Source organism: Sinohyriopsis cumingii, unplaced genomic scaffold (genome assembly GCF_028554795.1).
Source record: "Sinohyriopsis cumingii isolate HCF-2022 unplaced genomic scaffold, ASM2855479v2 utg002106l, whole genome shotgun sequence".
NCBI lineage: Eukaryota > Metazoa > Mollusca > Bivalvia > Unionida > Unionidae > Sinohyriopsis > Sinohyriopsis cumingii.
The window spans coordinates 1,243,377-1,262,087 of NW_028316131.1; the positions used below are offsets into that span (position 1 = coordinate 1,243,377).

The following is an 18,711-nucleotide window of genomic DNA, read 5'->3' on the forward strand; positions in this document are numbered from 1 at the left end:
ATTCTACAGAACACTTGTTTATTAGTTTATAATGTGTTTTGCACTTTTGTCCAGGTATACTAAAATATTTGGCAAGCATTATGTTAAACTATAACATTATACTATACTATACTATGCTATGCTATACTATCTCATACTAACTATACTGTACCATACCATACCATATCATACCATCTTATGTCATTATGTTAATTTTGCAAGTGATATTCCAATGTATGATCCTTAACTGTTAGTCAATTCCTTGAAAAGTTTTCAATGTATAGCCTTAAAGCCCATTTGTTGCAAATGTAATACAAATGTGTATGATGCATTATGAATGTAATAATTTAAAGTTTAAAACACACAGGGTATTTTTAACTCGATTTGCAACGTTAAATCATAAGTGACATAACTGTAAGGAACTGATTTAGTTTTCAGTGTTTTCCCTTGAAGCTATACTTGGTCATTTGTTAAAGCTATAATGGATATATACATTTAAAGTTGTAATTTATTTGGCAAAACATACCATAATTTGAAGTTTTAAATTTTTTAAAACTAAAAGTTCCCTCATAGCATTTAACCTTTGTTATGTGCATATACCAACATCAGGTATAAAATTAAGCCTTGAAATAACAAAACTCATGAACCTTAGTTCCATCTTAAGATTTTGTTATAAATAAAAAATAATTTTACTTTTGATAGTTTGTTCCTGATTAACTGATAGTGGAAACACCATTTCAGATTTACTTTTATGATCTCTAGGCCAGGAGATGATAAGATATATATCAAATGTAACTTTGCTTCTCTTTGTTTAACAGTAGAATATTTGTTGAATCCTGTGACTGTCAATCTAACGAGTTTTAATCATTTTATTTAAATTCAAACCTGTTTATGAAAGTGAACATGATGTTTTCTCTCAAAGGTGACAAGCCAAAGGAGGAATCTGATCTTAAGAATATCGCTCTGGATTTTTTCCTTTGGTCAGTTCTAAACAGCAAACAAGATGTGGCAAAACTGTTCTGGAAGCATGTAAAGGTAATTTTATGTCATAGACTGTTTATTCATGGACATCTGTATGCATCATGAAGATGTTGTTGCCCCTGTGCATCAGTCTGTGAGTACATGTTTCTGTCCCTGACAAGGTTTCATATCACTTCTTCTCACTCAAAACTTGGATGTTATAAGTAAACATTGTAGCTAGATATGTGTTAAGTGCATAATAGGGGTTTACTATTGTCTCTTTAGCATTTTGGGCAGATATACAGTTTGCCAAAGATTGAGTGCAGTGTATTTGGAATTTCAGACATACATTTTCCTTTCACACCAGTTGACAGATCATATTGAAACTTTGTTGGCTATCAAGTTTGGCATGTTGGTCACTTCAAATGAAGCACTGATAATTAAGCATAGTTTCAACATTAGTTATCTTTGACCCTATAATAGCTGATAAAGTTAAAGTTGATGACAAGTTTTATGGGTCATAATGGAGGCTTCGTGTTAAAATTACAGTAGTCCCCCTCTTATAAGGCACCCCTATTGCAGCAGGAAAGTGGCCTTATAATGAGAGTGGCCTTTCTAGAGGGGGATGACAATGTAACTATTAAATACATATGAAGAAAGTCACAAGTACATTTAATTCTAAAACATTTTGTATTTACATTAAAAAATCACATTCATTTGTTGTGAAGCAAACTGTTTCATCATTTTCAAAAGAATGTTATGAATTATCATTGATATAGTTTTAAAACTGTCTTTATAATTATGTTACAGGTCAAATCATCTGTCACTTTGTTGGTAACAGTCTAAAAAACAAACCAGTCTCGTCACAATTAAAAATATCCTTGCTGTCTCATATCCCCTGTATATATCGTTTAGCCTTTTTTCCAATCTTCGACAATTACATTATTAACATGAGCTGATTCTCCACTAAGGACAGAACACATAATATTGTGTCGCACTTTAAATCTGTGCAACCATCTGTTACTTGCGCTAAAGTCTTCATATCCCAATTCAACTGACAAAATTGCATTTTCTTGTCATTTTTATCAGGATACAAACTTCTCCTTGCTCAAACAATCTTCCTTTCTCTATCCATTTCGCCTTCCCACTTCTGCAGAATTGTTTCTCTCTTTCACGATATTGTTTATATGTGTCTTTCCGACATTAGTTTTCTGCTAGGATCCTTGACCCCACACACCTACCTCTCAGTCAGTTTAATTACTTTCACTTTCTCTTAAAAATTAAATCAATATTTTCCTCGATGACATGTTGATCTTTCTGCAATAAATTATTCATATTGCTAACTACAATACTGATCAAACAATTTTTTTATGCATCTGAACAAATTGACGTGTGTTTTTAAAGGAAGTGATCTTGTGACGTGATTCATTAGTCGCATTCTGGTACCCTACTGTTTTATACATTTCTTTACAGAAAGTGAGAGAAGCCAAAACGGCTTCGATATGTACCATTAAAATCACGCATATTTGACCTCTCGGCTATTAGGATTTGAAATTTTGACAATTATTGTCAGTAGTAATAGCCATGAATTATCAAAGTGACCAAGCTCAACATCCTCCAAAGGGAAGCCATAAAGGCTATCAAACCATTTTCCTGCTGACTTGGGTACATCAATGCTACCACTTCTCATCTGTTACTACTGTTAAATAATTGTAATTTTAACAATTATCAGAGTAACTAACCTGGACATCTTATGATAACACAGCAGTAAGGCTAATTGGATTACATGTACTTGCCCTTTTGTATGGATTAAAACTTTAGTCTTTCTTGGCTCTATGGAATAAATGTGGCTTCTCTTGAGGCGTAAATGATATAGTATTAACCTTAGTGGTACATGTACTTTAGTCAATACTTATTTGAGTAACGAAAACCTAACATCGGGAAATATAACTCAGATTACTTAACACACGTTATGAATAAAATACTGGTTCTGGATACATATTAAAATAAAATGTGGCCGCTTGATAGGGGTAAATTTTATATTATTGGACTAATATGCTGGCCACTGGTCACGATAGCCGGGTGGCCTTTCGTGAGGGGTACTTTTGAACACAAACTCATCAGTGCCAACGGATTCTGGCCATAAGGAGCAGGTGGCCGCTGGTCAGTGGGGCCGTTCAAGAGGGGGACTACTGTACCCGTTGACTCAATGGTTAGAATAAGAATAAACTTATAGACTTTATAACTTTAAATTCCCCTAGACCCATAATGGCATACCTTGTCTAATGTTAAATTCTCAATGACACTAAAATGGCACGTAATGTTAAACCTCTGTTTAACATTACACATTACATTTCCATTGACTCCATAAGGGCCAAACTGGCTTACTGTTAAATTCCCATTGATTCAGTAATGGCTCATTGCTACTGTTTCTTATAAATTCCATATCATCCCACTATACTGCTCAGATGTTTTGTTGCTGAATCACAATGTTTCATGATTGATAATGAGTAAAATAATCTAATAGTGGGCTTATATGTCATACATGTATTAAATAATTACAATAGTTAAAATTCCAGACTTATTTATAGTATGCTCATAATTGATGGACTTATTTTTTTGTATAGTTTATAATAATAATAATAATAATAATAATAATGATAATAATACTAATAAAATAACAATGCTTTATTTATAGAGGGTGACTCATTAGTCCATGGCTATTCTCCATTGAGGCCCTCTTACGGAGAGTATAACAATGCACATTATATCAAGATAGCAAAAATTACTGTTTATTTTAACATGTTTAGTATTAAAATACTAAATTCCATTATCTATTAGAAGTACATACATACTCATGATATCTCTTCTTAAATGTTCTTATATTTTCAGTAGATTGTACATGTAGTGGAAACTTGTTCTACAGAACTGTACCAGAGTATTGGAAGCTCTTTTTAAATTGCGTGTTTTTTTGGTTTTGTTTGCTAGAATGTTTCCATGTCATATTGACCGCAACTGGTATTGTGTTGAAAAAGGTCTGAATAAGTCCTGAAGATACTCTGGTACCGTTCCATGCTGACATTTATATAAAAGAACTGTCTTGTGAAAATCTATCCTGTCATTTATTGTATATAATATAGCTCTCCTGGCAGTAAGGCTAAATGAGTTAAGTTAGAGCCCACTATCTTTCATGCGCCATCTGAAAAAATTGCAGTTTTAAAAAAAACATCGGATTTATAACTTCATATATTTTCAGGATAAAATAGCTGCTGCCCTAGTTGCACATGCTTTGTACTCTGCCATGTCACGCAAAATTGAAAAGCAAAAGATACGTGCAGAAATTGAAAAAAATGGCAGGTAAGGTTCGTTATAACATTTACATTAGAAGATTACAAATTGTCCCAGAAACATATATTTTCAGATATATAACATTAAACTTATACATTTCATTCAATTGATTACTTTTGGTGGCAGATGGGCTTATCAGATAACTCAGCAAACTATTGTGCATTGCGAAAACTGTTAATAAATGTCTTGTATTTGGTTTCTCAATCAACCTTCTTGAGAAAAGGATTACTAATCTGAAGGCCTTATGAAGTGTGACTAATTCATGGAATAATGGTGTTATCACAGATATTGTAAATTCATCTACACATCATACCATGATACCAGAATCCTTGTGTTTGGCTCACACATTTGTAAGCTAGGACAGAAAATGGCTCTCAACATCATACCATCTTTTGGTTAAGTTAACTTGAATTATGCAGTAAGCCACACTAGAGCCAGATTGACCAAACCTGGCAGGTTGCAAGACATGAAGAAAGATATTTACTATACAGGTCCAGCTCTCATATCACTTGTAATTATCACTATACTAACTGAGCAATTAATCTAATATTAAAGTCTAAATGGAACATAATGTGTGTTTTCATTTAGATTATTCTCTATTATGCACAGTGACAAAGTTATCTGAAGGGTCACTTGTGCTAACAATTCTCTCTCTCTATAAATAAAATGATTTTCTTCATTGTTTTATCAAAGGTAGTGTCTAAATTAAGTATCGATATTTTTAATGCATCTGAATCCATGTGTAAAGTAATGAAGTGAAGGAAATATATAAAGAACTTAATTAGAGCAAAGATATGTAAAGCATTCAAGATTTTCCCATTGCACCGGTTGAGCTAAAAAGAGCTAAAAGTTATCAGCCCACCTAGGTGACAGTTGGCACAGTGATCTCCCTTTGATACAGGGATTGGCACCAAACCCATGAGTATCTCAGTTACTACGTCCACTTGTGATGAGAAGCACTCTCAGCATGATAGGCCTCACTAACTCCAGGACCTACACATCAACACATATACAAGTTGGAGGTGTTTTCACTTCACAAAGAAAGTATACGCCATGTATAATTCCAACTTGTCTCTCTACCTCAACAAAGTTCTACCTTTATAATTTTAGCCACACTTTTGTCATCTTTACGCATTTAATTATACTTGGGTACTTGCAAGGGTAGCATATACAACTTCGTATATAAATTCAGGCTGTACAATTATTATGTTATTGTGCAAGCCACTGAGATCTATAGAAAACTCATAATATATAAATAACTCCAGGAGTGGCTACATCCGGGTGAGTTTTCTTTGCTAATACATTTTCTGTACGAATGCCACAGTTCATTCCATATACCTTTACAAATCATCGTTGAACCTCTCACTGGTAGTTCATGATTAAATTTGGTACGCCTTTTTGCTAATGTCCAGTTCACACTATAAGGCATAGTACTGCACTGACGTTCTGTTCAGTAATAAGAGACAGATGCAGAGCTAAAACAGGTTTATAGTAGCTTAGTACCTTGACCTCCAACAGATGTTACTTCTCATTTCTCTCAACCCTTGGTCAAAAAGGGACTAATTAATCTGTGACCAATTGGAAATCAACATTTCTACCTCAGCACACTCCATGAGTTTTGATAACGGCAGACCTCAACATTCTTCACCAGCTCCATCCCAGGTAATGAAAAAGACAGCAGCCTCATTTCATGCAAGTAGAGATGATAATGCTAGCTCTCAGGCTCTTTCTTCACTTCCTGATCTCACTATATTATGTGAAGACAAGCCTTCAGAGCTGCCGTTGATGAATTTGTCTGCCTTTTACCTCTGGATTTCTGCCCTTTTCTTTATATTTTATCAAATAGGATGAGAGCTCCAGCATCTGTTGATCTTATCACCTCAAAAAAAGGATCCAACTTCAATAATTCTGCAGTCTGAAATAATCACAAATATTTTGAACAGCTTACATCAGTTTCCACCATTTCTTTTTCTCACAAATTGTTTTCCATCAACTTTTTGTCAGTGTTTCCACTATTGCCATACACCAGCCTTCAAAAACCCCAACAGTTTACAGGGATATCACAGGTTTGGGGATGACTAAACCATACTCTATTTGTATATATCGAACATCTTTTAGTGACACTCATCCATTGGTTGCCAATATGGTAGCCATGGGCTCTATGTTGGACTTGGTATTGATGAATATCTTTCAGCAGGTGGAACAGAGCTCAGCTAGACTCCACAATACATGTAAATACATGGGCATCAGTCTTCAGAAATTCTGGGTCTTTAACCGAGCTGCTCAACACATATTAGTCAGTGCCATCACAACATCTGCGAATTATCAGTTGGTGGAACGAGATGCACAGTGAGTTATAGATTAGAACAATATATGATATCCCTTGTCAACTGCTTACAACTTGGGTTTCCTCGTCAACAAGGGCAAATACAACCTAGCTCCATCTTTACAATTTGTTCACTTAGGTATGGAACTCATCACACAGGTAAAGAGAGTACGTCTTCCTCAGGAACGACATTGTAATCAGGACCATGGTGACATGGTTGCATTTGAGGGCATATCTGTCCACATGGAAATTCATTATTTTAGGTTTTCTCAATGCAAAAGCAGACTTCATCATCCTAGGGTGCCATCTGCAGACTGCACACGTACTACTGCTTTTTGGGGAGGCTAGTGTAGTGTGGTCTCCCTGGACTGTTATCTGCAAATCAATATCCTTGATATGAAGGATAATTTGAAAGTCTCTCACTGATGCAGGAACTTGAAACTAGAAAGGGAGCCCTCATTATATTCATCAGCTCTAGGATGATGACTTGTCTCAACCAGCAAGAACAAACCATGTCCCCAGATCTTTGTATACTGGTGTGGGACTTTCTAAAGTGGTGTTGTCAGCAAGAAATCCACATCCAAGTCTATCATATTCCTTAGGGTCTACACGCTATAGCAAATTCTTTGTCTTATAAACAAGCCAGCTGATACAGACAGAATGGTTTCTTCATCTCTTGTTTACATTCAGATATGCAATTGATGGGACCGACCATTGGTGGACCTTTTATGCCACAAGGTGGAATACAAAGCTTCCAATCTTTGTCTCACCAGTTCTAAATCCAAGTGCCTGGGCAGTCGATGCACTATACATAGATTAGACTAGATTTGTATGCCTATCCTCCCAAAGCAAGATAATTGAAGTGTCTACTCAACCTTATTGTGCCACTCAGATGGGATAAATCAGGGATCAATGATCTCAATATTACACCAGAAAATACATGGAAATATAGAAATGACCACATCAAACAACCACAATGACATTTGTTTCACACGAAACCCAGAGCTACTGGACTGACACATCTGGGTTACATTAAACTGACCCTGAGAAATAAATAGTTCCCTTAACCACTTATGGAGAGAATCGCAAGCAGACTCTCTACTCTGTAAGCACTCGATGGCAAATGGAAAAAGTTTGCACAGTGATGTACACATGAATACATCCTGTTACTTCTGGCATCTATACCTGAAATAACTAACTTCATTTTCTGGCTCTTTGACAAGAAAAAGTTAGCATCAGACATAATCAAAGGTTACCTCTCCGCAATCACTGCAACCTTTCATCATCTCGAAAAATAATATGTCGGACAAACCAAACACTTACCCTAACTCTACTCCAACTCTGATTATACACGGCTAAAAAGAAACGTTGCCTCTGTGCCCAAAGTGGAACATATCATGCATACTAAATGGGTTGAACAAAACACCTTTCAATCCTCTTTTAAGGGCACCTTTGGCTCACCATTCATACAAGGCCTGCTTCTTTATCACATTAGCAGTGACAGGCAGAAATTGCAAAGTGCATGTCCTATGAGTGGACCCGAATTACATGCAGTCCCGACAAGATGGATTATTTTCACTTATGACAAGAACAGGCTTCCATCCATGGGTAACCTGACCTTTGTACTGAAATCATGGTCTACGCTTGATACTTCCACTCAGGGTCACGGATGCGGGAGGTCGTGGGTTCGATCCCCGGCCGAGTCATACCAGAGACTTAAAAAATGGTACTAACAGCTGCCTCGCTTGGCGTTCAGCATTAAGAGGTTAGTGTTAGGACTGGTCGGCCTGGTGTCAGGATAATGTGACTGGGTGGGACATAATGCTACATGTCTGCGGTATGATGCCCCAGTGCTAGACATCACTATAAACTGCCACATTGCAGACATCGTAGTGATATGACTGAAAAATTGTTAAAGCTACGTTAAAAGTAAAAATCACATCACACATCACATCACTCAGGGTCACGTACAGGATCCAGTACGAGCCTTGAAGTGGTATCTTCAAATTTTTCAGCGATTGCATCAGGGTCGATTGTGCCTGTTTTTACCTCTCAAACAGGGTCAGGACTGCAAAGACCTGTTTGTCATGGATTAAGTGGGTTATTTGCTCTAACTCCAACCCAGACGAATTGTTATGCAATTCAGCTCACAAGGTAAGAGAAGTTGCCAGGAGTATTGCCTTTGACTAGAACTGTTCTCTACCTAATATTATCTATGCCGTTGGATGGTGATCTGAGTCCACTTCCCCAATTTTTAACTTGATTCTAAAAGTTAGAGTGTTTGCCAGAAGAATTGCTTTTGACTGGAACTATTCTCTAACATTATCCACACAGTGGAATGGAGATCTGAGTCCACATTGTTTTACCTCACAGATCTCAAAGGGCTTAACTCGATCTGTTTGGGATCTTTAGCCATATCGCAACAGGCTGCCTTTCCAGGTCCTTCGACAGCTTCATAAGATGTGGCTTCATGATTTCATTGGATTTGTAGGAGGGAAAATATTTCATTTTTGAAGCCACTTTTTAACAAATGTGGTCTTTATCAGTCGGGCTACCCAGAATCTGTTTCACATACCTTTGCAGACTGGAGATGGCATCACCAGAATACGGGGATGTACCTCCCTTTACCCTCTACCTATTCTCCTAAGGTATTATGATTGGGTAACAAATTTAAAGAAGAAACTGATTTTTTTAGTAACATGTTTCTTCGCAAATACGTACCAAATCATAATACACATACACCCTTTAAGCCTCCGAGCATTTGTATCCATATAGAGAGCGTGCCTTGGCTGCAGTGGTTTTGCCGACAATCCAATATCAATATGAGATCACTCTGCCCACCCACCACCTAGGTAGGCAGATTACTTTCAGCCCTTTTTAGCTAAAAGTTTTATCTGGGAGGGTTGGATTTGGAAGGTAGTAGTTGTTCTCATAAGGGATTATGATTACGAAAGTATTCGCAGAGAAACATATTTTACTAGAAAAAGTTAGTTTCTCGGAGGTTTCCTAATTCTGACCCTGTCCAACTCTTGGGTACCCATTTATAGTATGGAAAATGAAATCACAAAATCTCTTTTGGTGCACATCCATTATTAAAGTACATGTAAATTAATAAATGTATACTTTACATACCGAATTCCATATCCTACATCAAATATCAGTGGTCACATCAGCATGAATGAATATGAATTGTTATAGAACTGGCCTATAAATGATATTATCCATTTTAGAAATTATTTTAATCAGCTGATGCAAGCGTAGTTTCCCTATATAAATATTGTTTTGAGGGGATATCATAGTTGATAAAAATCTGGTACCATAACATTTTTTGGAGAATCAAATTTATCAGCATAGCTGCAGAAACAAATAGCCAGATTATCTCTAAATACTAACTTAGAGGGATGTGTGCAATTCATGAATAATTCAAGTTACTTTGAGCACTTGCTCAGACTTCTTATGCAGTAATGTAAACATCGCCTGAACAATGTGGTGGGGTAGATGACTATAATACTGGTGATGAAACCACCTAAACACTCAAGGCCCTCTCACTGCTTTAATACAAGTGAATCAAGGGAAAATGTTATATGTGAGGAATCATTAATCATACATTACATTCTGGTTAGAGGAGCTACTCCTGAATCTGGGGTAATCAAAGCCCTGTTAATACCAGAGAAAAATGGAAATAAAATTTATTTGGCTTAAAACAAACAAGCCAGGTAACATAATAGGTAAAGTTTGTATAGATTCAGTTTGAAAATTTTAAATCCTTGTGTGTGTCAGCATGGATGCAGTTACATGAGATGATCTTGGTCTAAGCTACCATCAGTCAAGTACAAGACATACTGTACATGAAGTAATATTGAACCAATATATGGGGAATATTTATATCACGACATATAAATAACTACTAGATTATGTCAGAAAACTCAGTTTGACACTGCAAGTAAAGTAATTTGCTACAGTGCTTGAGGAAAGCAGTGAAATGAGATTTCATACAGAGTCCCTCTCCCTCTCATCAGCAGAGGAAGCATTATCAAAGACATTTCACTTGTTTCAAAGGATAATTTATGGTCACATGGCAATGATAAATAATTCACATGATTCATAATCACTATGGTAATGTAAATATCAGTCAGTGATTGGCACTTCAGAAAGTACAGTTACCCAATCCCATGAAGAATGCTTGCAGACAATCATGCTTCAAAAGAACAAAATCTGCTAAAGTTATTGCAGCTTGTTTTTGTCTTTCCTCTCCAAACAGTTATGGGTACATGTGAATATGGATCTAGTACACAAAATGGCACAATACAGCGAAACACAATAGATTATCAGTAGTTTGATGCGTTTTTGATGTCTAAATTGTTATAGAGTTTAGGTTGATGACTTACTTGCTCTAAGGCTGTGGAGAGTAGAGAAAGGCAGAAACCTAAACTTAAGTAAAGATCTGCATGCTTCAAAAATACAAGTGCACTCAGCTTCTTGTTACAAAAATACAGGTTTCTCACAATATTTTTCTTTGTCCCTTTGAAATCATGTGTCCCCTTAGTTGTGCATGAGGGAGACGCATTGTCAACAGAATGCCAGGTGCAAAACGTGTGAAGTCTTAGGGCAAACGTTTTGTCTCATCACAGCTGAGCAAAGGCAAAATGTTTACTATCCCAGATAAGTACATTATTATAAGAGATGTTCCTAATCCTTTAATTTCTGGTGTATTCAAAATTAGTGTCATGAGGGAAGAAAATCCTGACAATCATTGTTATGGACCTTTAAGGTGAAATGTTGTTAAATTTTCTGTTAACAATGAAATTGGCACTGACATTGATGTTTATCATCTGTACTGGCAACAGATTCAAGTTTGGATGCAATAAAACTACCCAAAATGAGATTATTACCTTATAGATGTTGGTTTTTAAGGTAAATAACAGGGATTATTGATCATTTGCAGTTGGCATTGCCATAGCATGTTTTACCTAAAACATACACACATGACTCGAGGAATTACTGAATGAGCTTCTTTATGTATGCATGATATTATTGGAACAGCAACCTCAAAGGGAGATGTGACTGATGATATTCTCTCAGACATGTCAAGCAGAGAGATTAAATCAAAGATGGCAGAATTATGTTGCTCCCTAGTGCGATCCTTATTTGCTACCCAGGCCACTACATGACACAGGTCAATACTGTTATTGCACTGAATACGGTAAAAAGTGTTCTTTATATTACATGCACTTAACAGCTGCGTTGGACAAGACAGTTTCATGCATATATTGACAAGATTGATTTCATCGGATATATATTGTCAAAAGAAGTATATAAAAAAACACTTTGAGAAGTGAAATACATATACGTACTATTTTTCAACCATGATATGCCCCGCCCCCATGTTCATGACAATACACACTCTTTAGTGTGGTATTTTGTCCAACATGGTTATGTCCTGCTTTCACCATTATTTCTTCAGTATGCCTTCCACAGTCTTCAAAAATATTCCATTGGCTTGTTTTTGTCATCCCAGGGGAATAAATTATTTTCACTATATGGTTTCTGATTTCCAGAACATATCTGGCATACATCTTGTTGTCAAGTTAGACTGTCAGCTGTGAACTAAAATCAGTTTCCTTACATCATCTACAAAATCAGTCATTGTTCATTTCAGCATCACTGACAAAGAGTGTCTTGTGCAGATAATGACTTTTCAGGGCTATTGGCATAATACGGCAGGGGAAAACTGATACACCAAGTCATTTTCTGCCTAACCTTAATCATCACCTATGGGAGGCATAAGGCCCATAGATAATCATAATAAAATATTTTGAAGAATTGGAATTAGTAACATTTGATTCCCTCTTGAAAACTGAAAAACCCAATGAAGCTTCACTTATAACAGGTATTAACAGGGAATTTATATTCGCCATACAGCTACTATGGACCATTGAATATGCTCATATTCAGTGAGTTACTTCGGGGTTTTACGTGTAAACCTTCCTAACAAACACTTTATAAAGGGTTCACATAATCCTTAGTTTTATTAAATAAGGACAAAATGTAAACAGTTCTTCTGTACCATATATATGTAACCCGAAAAGGACATCAGACTTTTATCTAAACTCTAGAAATCTTATAAAAGGTTTGAAACCTATTTTTTCGCTACATACATTTGCACAGTCCTAAGAAAAGTGACCTTCAAGAATAGGGCAATGATCAACGTTTGTAAGGTCAGAGAACAAGTGATGATTGTTGTGGTCATTTTGTCCTAAACTGTCATGAGAATTTATTTTAAAGAATATATAATACATACACCATATATTATCTTAGATTGTAGGGAGAATATGTGGGATTGCGATAAGTTTTTTCCAATTAATATGTTCATCCTATTGTTTTCATTAGAGTAGGGGGAGATGCTTTGATCATATTTTCCCTCAACTGACTTCCAAACATGTGCACCAGTTGCAATAAACTGTATCAATTCCTCCTGAAATGGGGCCCGGAGTACCCGAGTGGTCTTAAATGCTCTTGGTTACGGATCACTGCCATCTCACCTCTGCCTGCGTGGGTTCGAGTCTCAGATTCTGCCAATGTGGGTATGTGAGAAAGCTTGCTATTAGCTTCTCGTGCGTCGGTGGTTCTTTCAGGGGTTTTCTCAGGTTCTTCCTCCACCATGAAATAACAACAACAATCCTTCTGAAACGTTCGATGTTTTTTTTTTATTATTTCAACAAAGCTTCTAAGGTGATTTGTGTGCCAAGAGTCCTAAATCTCTTTTTGGTGGCTTTTTAAGTTTGGCATTTATTTTGCTTGCAATTGGTTTTAGCTGCTCAGACTGAGCCAAACTTTAAATTTAAATTGAGGTCAATTGGTACAATATTAATAGAGCTAAACTGTTTCAATTAATGTGATCTAAGTTTATAAATCCCACTTAAGATCAGTACATGAACAAGACACTGGTTGGCTAAATATCAACTGTCGGTTGCCAGGGTTGCAAGAGAGCTGCCTCTGTTCTTTGGTGGGGTTTATCTACACTCAGCATCTGCTAGATCTAAAGTTAAATATTATTAATTTAAGTTTAGACTGCAGCATCTCTGATGGACTTGGTCTGGTGAAATACTTCTTATGTGTCTATGTCTTACTCTGTGTTTATTGCAATCTTGGAAGTTTAGTTGCAACCTTACAGTTAACAGATTTTATGCATATAATATTTGCAAATTACAATCAGTGTCCTAATTGCTGTGTCATATGTCATCTTTTGATGGTCAGGTGTCTGGGTTCACTTGAAGTTGATATAATTAGAACTTAAGTTACAGATTGCCAGTTAAAGATATTTACATATGTATGTTCTTTATATATATATATATATATATATATATATATATATATATATATATATATATATATATATATATATATATATATATATATATATATATATATATATATATATATATATATATATATATATATATTTTTGTGTGTGTGTGTGTGTGTGAGTAGAAACTCAGCCTATGGATTAGCTGAAGATTGAGTATTATCTAATGGATGCAACATTTGTAAACTTACATATCATCACTAGAATTACCTTGGATGACATATGATATATGATCAAGTTCTTTTTTAATGTTATTAGCAGGTTGTGATTTTGATTTTCCTTTTCTGATCCTTTATTATTATATTCTTTGTACCACAGCCATGAAGTTTGGTAACTTTTCGTAGACTCTTCAACCCTATCATAAAGATCACACATTTCAATCACATTATACATTTGGAGATGTTACCACAATGGGACGACACCACACTTTCACTGTTTCAGCTTGTTCTTTTACATTTTACAGTGAGTTTATGACTTTGGCCATTCAAGTTGCAGAAGAGTGTTATGAAGCTGATAATAAGACAACACAGGATCTGCTAATTCACCGGATGAAACAGTGGGGTAATGCAACATGCATAGAGATTGCTGTGAATGCACATGACAGAGGATTTATTTCCCAACAATTTTGCCTTGATCTGTTCGACAAAATCTGGATGGGTGGATTGAAGCAGAAAAATGGCAATATGATTGTAAGCAAAATTTCACATAAGATCTAGCCACATAAGATTCAGCCAAATGAATTCATGAATGCATTTCCTTTGCACACCTTAAGTTATCAATACACAGCAATGTTTGATTCTTAAAAACGGCATTGAAAATAACATTGAACAATGTTTCAACCATCATTGAAATACCTGAAATACTGCACAGTTATTGTCTACGTTAAACCTGCAATCTCTTGGTGCCCCCAACTGTTAAGATCATCAGGCCTTATGCGCTATGTATAACCCAGATGTAGATTAACAGATTATGTTGTATTCACTCAGTACCTGCCTTGGTAAATCCTTATGACTGATAAAGAATGAAACATGTAAAGCCATTTTCTTTTATAGAGTAAAAAGTGCAACATGCTTCTTTTCTTCTAACAGTTAAATCTGGAAGTAAACATAATTCTATAGTTGAGTTCAGTGGTCTCATTGGAAGGCCATGCAATATACTCAGTCCAGACATGTGGAACAGCTCTATTGTTGTTTGGTCAAAACGGATTTACATGGCTTCAAACCCTCCATTGACATCTTGCTCTTGTTGTCAGTCAGGAGTTTTGCTCCCTCCAAATTCAATCCATATGGCCTTATATTTTGTAACGTTAATTCATTTGATGAATGCATTCTATTCAGGTTCACTTGGCACATTTGTTAAGATTCTTCTCGTCTGATTATGGATATGAAATCTGTCCATTGTCCTGATCATCAGTGGAATGACACTCAGCTGAAGGCAGAGATCGATACTAACTCCACATCCAGTGGTTCCACACCATACAGTGAATAAAATTTGACTAAATCCATCTTCTGACAATATTTTTAGTTGATATGACTCCAAGATGTCTTCCACTTTACTTTGCTCTGGAATGGACCATTCTTTGATAAAATTGTAGGATATCTTGATTAATATAAATGCACCTTTTGCTTGTTTATACAAACTTAATCTTCTGTGCTGTATTTAGCTTGTGAAATAAAGTTTCATTTTTTTTATAAATACCCTCTCTGCACATCGACTGCATTAACCAGGATAATTGTTACCAAACTTCTAGATGGTAAGATTTTACTAGATAGGATTGTACCTACTGACAATTCTTTGCAAATAGAAGCATGATGCGCATATTAGTAATTCCAATAAATTAAGCATCATTTCGAATTTACAATTTTCAGGTGCTGCTAATTTAAATTCATCTACCAGTACCATCATTCTAATCCTTTAACAAGGTCAAGGTCATCTGAAAGTCATAGTTACATTCCCTACTCTGCATATTCTTTTTCATTTTGATATTATATGCATCCAAAGGATTGCTGTAATAGCTCTGAGAATAAATATTTCTCCTTATTGTAATGGTTCTGTTGTTACAGTCTCATTGCATATATTACAATCAATTAATTTTTTAAGGATACATTAGACTAATTAACACTCCATTTTCAGCTACTGGCATGTATGGCTATTCCACCTTTGATCCCCTTGTTTGTACGCTTTGAGAAAAGAGAGGATGATCAACAGAATTCAAGTAATGAAGAGGGCAAAACCCAAATACAGGTTAAATTACTGCTGTTTTATCAATTACTCCTAGATTTGAATGCAATGACATGAATATGGAATGAACATATACTATTAATGTTTTCCATTTATCTTGTCCATTTTCTTAAATTTTGTTTATGACATTAATATGGATTGTTGGATTTCTTACATTATTTACAAGGTTATCACCTCTGATTTTTGGGCTCTCTGCAACATCATTTTATCCAGGATCATCCCATGTTAGCTAAATTTGGTATGCATATTTATTTTTATAAAGACGTTCAATGAATTTAAATTCCAACATCAGTTACAAGAGGTCCTATCCTGAAATGTCCATCTTATCTTTGGTGTCTGCATTATGAAATGTTAAAAATGAGACTTAGCTTGCAACTTTATACTCATGAAATATGAGTTTGACTTCCAGCGCTTTGAATCATTTACAGGAGTCTTCACACCTGATTGCATATCCATTTAACTTTATTTCTTCAATATAACTGTACTAAGGATCATTTGATTTAACATCATTAACCCCTGCTGCCACAATAACTCATTTTACTTTACCACCTGTATTTCCCGAGTGCCATAATAACGTGGTGCAGTTTACCTTGTTTGTGTCCCAGGTGCCATTTTTGCGTGGCAGTATTGGTCTTTGCCTGTATTCTGCATGATATGGTAAAGTGGCACAAACCATTAGTTGATTTCTTCTTCAAATATGTTATCCAATCATAATACCTTAGGAAAACTACTACCACCTGACGAATCCTGCACCCCCACATGATACTACTTTTAGCTAAATAGAGCTGAAAGTTGTGTGCCGACCTATGAGGCAGTGCGGCAGAGAGATCTCCCCTTAGGTATAAGACTTGGTTGCAAAGTGTAGGAATACGTACGTTACTACTTCTACTTGTGCGACACAACACACTCTCTCAAGAGAGAGAACCTGCAAGCCAGTTTCAGCTTGGAAGCATACCATTTTCATCTGGATGAGTCCTTTCACCTCAAACTAAAGTAATTCCATCTCTTTTTCCAACTTTTCTCTCTTCCTTACACCAATAAAGTTGTTTCTTTCAATTCCTAACACTTTGTCATCTGTGCATATTTTTGAGTTCTTTGTCACCTGCACAGGCGGCCAATACATCTTCACAGGATAGGTTTGGGTTGCAATAATTTGTATGCATGCAAGTTGTCACCTTGTTATAGCTGTTTAACTTCTTCATTTCTGGTAACAAAAGACAACCGTTCTTTACCAAGGCATACATTAATGCAGTAACACCATGCTTCCATGAGTTACTTGTATAGCCTGTCTTGGAGCCTTTCTAAAGGTAGGATTATCTTTTTTTGTATTTTATATTATACATTAAAATATATAACCTTTGTTGGTATGTCTGCTAAGTTTTTTACCTCTGTCTGCTGTCTTTTTGTCAAGACATCATGCTTCAGTGACTCTTCCTGTCCATGCCATCCTTGACCTCTCCCACACGTATTATTGGCATTAAATCGTCTGCTATCACAACTGTTTTGTCTAGGTAACTGTCATTTGGTCGGCTCATTGCTTTATCAGTATCCAAACAAAAGAGGTGCATGCATATAGCCATATATGTATTACCATGATATTCACTGTACACTTCTGTGCTTATTGGACTGCCTATTATCATTTACCGGGCCAGCTTTAAGTTCTAGCTCTGTACAGACATTGAGTATAAGCTGACATGTGCAGGGTTCCAATGTTTATATTTTCTGCTCATTATATTAACAGGTTCAATCTATGGGCAAAACATGAAAACATGTTGTGAAAGACGATAATATCATCAGGCTGCATGCTGATCTTTCCTCACTGCAAGATTTTATGGTGGACAAGGGAGATAATTTGACTCTTCACCCTTTAGCCATGAAGCATTGGAAATCAAGACGATCAGAAACAATTCCAGCACCCAAGTCACTACCTCCAGACCCAGCATTATTGCCAACTCCTATCGGCCTTGCCTCCTCAGGTTTCATTTCCATTTATATTTCAGAATAGCAAGAGAAAGAGTTCATCAAACGGCCATCTCTTCCCTCTCACTCAGTAGATACACGGACCAGATACATGGATCAAACATCCCGTAATTTGCCTCGACATTATGATTCAGACAACGCTCCTCCCAAGTGGATGGCCTATTTCTGTTGCAACTGGCCTAGGCTATATTCTAGGGATCATGAATGTCAACAGTAACCAATTTAAATGGCTCAATCAAGAACAGTTCTACCCCCACTACGTCGAACCAGACGTACACCGACATGTCCAGGGATCAGTCCAACCCATATGCCACCTGAAGAATCTCTTTCAGAACAATGCCTTAATTAGTTCCTCACACTTTAAAGACATCGCTTCGAAAGTCTCTCTACACTCTGCCATGAGAAGAGACTCTTTGCTCAGTAACTGTTTTCAGGTCATGGTTTCTTTTATCGTAAACACAGCTCTACCCCCAGTACGTTGAATCAGACTTACACCGACATGTCCAGGGAT

General features: G+C 36.1%; 1 protein-coding gene across 1 annotated transcript in view; it reads left to right on the plus strand.

The window, feature by feature from the left end:
* Positions 1-882: 882 nt before the first annotated feature.
* Positions 883-18,711, plus strand: part of LOC149771148 (transient receptor potential cation channel subfamily M member 5-like) — an 84,800-nt gene continuing 66,971 nt past the window's right edge. The window contains exons 1-4 of the mRNA XM_089948822.1: positions 883-1,014; positions 4,196-4,296; positions 14,443-14,668; positions 16,113-16,223. Coding sequence (XP_089804948.1) covers positions 883-1,014; positions 4,196-4,296; positions 14,443-14,668; positions 16,113-16,223 — 570 coding nt within the window. The remainder of the gene's footprint in view (positions 1,015-4,195; positions 4,297-14,442; positions 14,669-16,112; positions 16,224-18,711) is intronic.